The sequence below is a fragment of the Canariomyces notabilis genome, assembly GCF_033297395.1.
Source record: "Canariomyces notabilis strain CBS 508.74 unplaced genomic scaffold N656scaffold_3, whole genome shotgun sequence".
Classification (NCBI taxonomy): Eukaryota; Fungi; Ascomycota; class Sordariomycetes; order Sordariales; family Chaetomiaceae; genus Canariomyces; species Canariomyces notabilis.
The window spans coordinates 410,659-412,047 of NW_027041825.1; the positions used below are offsets into that span (position 1 = coordinate 410,659).

At 56.4% G+C, this 1,389-nt stretch overlaps 1 protein-coding gene across 1 annotated transcript; it reads left to right on the forward strand.

Moving 5' to 3' along the window:
* The first annotated feature begins 42 nt into the window (after positions 1-42).
* Positions 43-1,378, forward strand: N656DRAFT_775490 (uncharacterized protein). The gene is made up of 3 exons (XM_064814450.1): positions 43-796; positions 895-987; positions 1,055-1,378. Exons 1-3 carry the CDS (start codon positions 265-267, stop codon positions 1,261-1,263), a joined length of 834 nt encoding a protein of 277 aa, XP_064673147.1. The 5' UTR covers positions 43-264; the 3' UTR covers positions 1,264-1,378.
* Positions 1,379-1,389: the final 11 nt, after the last annotated feature.

Below are 1,389 nucleotides of genomic sequence, written 5' to 3' on the forward strand. Positions count from 1 at the left end.
CAAACTAAAGTTACACAATGATACAGTAACGTTACTGGTGACGTTACAGTGCTCCGCACACCGAGTCCGACAGCTTGGCAGCCAATCGTTCCCATACACTCAGGACGGACTACGGAGCTATCCGCATGCATGGCGTCCCACCTGCCGCCTGCAAGCTGCGTTTCCGTCATTGACGTTAACGTCAACAAGTCTCCTCAACACCAAACCAGCTTCATTCGAATAGTGACCGCGTAGCTACCGCTGCTGCGCGCCCGTCCGCTCAAAATGCAGCTCACCGCCTTTACCCTCTTACTCCCTTTCCTAAGCTCTCTCGCCTCTGCCCGATCACCCGCTCAGACATCCTCATCATCATCATCGACGACAGTAACCCTCCGCATCCCACCAAGCCACCTGCTCCCGAATCCGCACACGCTCCCGGCTTCGACCCGCGCGACTTTTACCACTCTTGGCAAGGCCCTCGCGGCGCCGCTCTCGGTCGCAAACACGTTTGTCTTCCGCAACGTCACGCCGGGCTCATACCTCGTCGACGTGCACTGCGCGACGCACGCCTTTGTGCCGCTGCGCGTCGACGTCCTGAGGGCTGTTGATAGCGGCGATGTGGATGCTGCTGCGGATGTGGATGGGAATGTGCCGGGTGGCTTGAGGGTCGCGGCGTGGGAAACGTACAGGGGCAATGACTGGGGGAATAAAGGGGAGGTCATCCCCGTGACTGCGGCATCAGGTCCTGGGGAGGAAGGGGTCGTTTTGGATGCCAGGGCCGCGGGGCAGAAGGGGTACTTTATGGAGAGGAGTCAATGTGCGTTCCTGTCCCATATTCTCGTGCTGGATCGTCCCTGTCTTGGGAAGGCTGTGTTTCTAGGGGAATAGGGGCAGTTTGTGCTGATGATATCACAGTTTCGGTCTTGAGCATCTTCAAGAACCCCATCATACTGCTCAGCTTAGTTAGCATGGGGCTGTTCTTTGGGATGCCCAAGCTGATTGAGAATAGTGAGTTTACCCTCTCCTAGTTGCTGTATGGTGGGGGAGAATGGGGGTGATAGCTAACACTTCGCAGTGGATCCTGAGATGCGGGCCGAGTGGGAAGAGAGGCAGAAGGAGAACCCAATGAATGCGCTCATGGGCGCAGCGTCGGGGCAGCCTGCTAATCCCATAGGCAACTTTGACATGGCCGCGTTTCTGGCTGGGTCCTCGTCGGCTAAGCCGGACGAGGGGAATGGGTCAGGGTCTGGCAAGGGTAAGGGGGAGAGTAAGAAGAAGAGGTAGCTTTGTGTTGGGGTGTACGCGCTTGCCTCGCGGTTCGGTTCTACTATATATATGAATAGAGGCTGTTGTCATAGATTTCCATGTTTATGCCAAGTGGTGTTCTCCTTGTAGCCCGAATAAGTGACG

What these genes read in the sequence shown, in the direction of transcription:
- N656DRAFT_775490 (XM_064814450.1), top strand. Translation starts at nt 265, where the DNA reads ATGCAGCTCACCGCCTTTACCCTCTTACTCCCTTTCCTAAGCTCTCTC. An exon ending in CTTTATGGAGAGGAGTCAAT is followed by an intron (nt 797 to 894) that starts GTGCGTTCCTGT and finishes ATGATATCACAG; the next exon opens with TTTCGGTCTTGAGCATCTTC. An exon ending in GCCCAAGCTGATTGAGAATA is followed by an intron (nt 988 to 1,054) that starts GTGAGTTTACCC and finishes AACACTTCGCAG; the next exon opens with TGGATCCTGAGATGCGGGCC.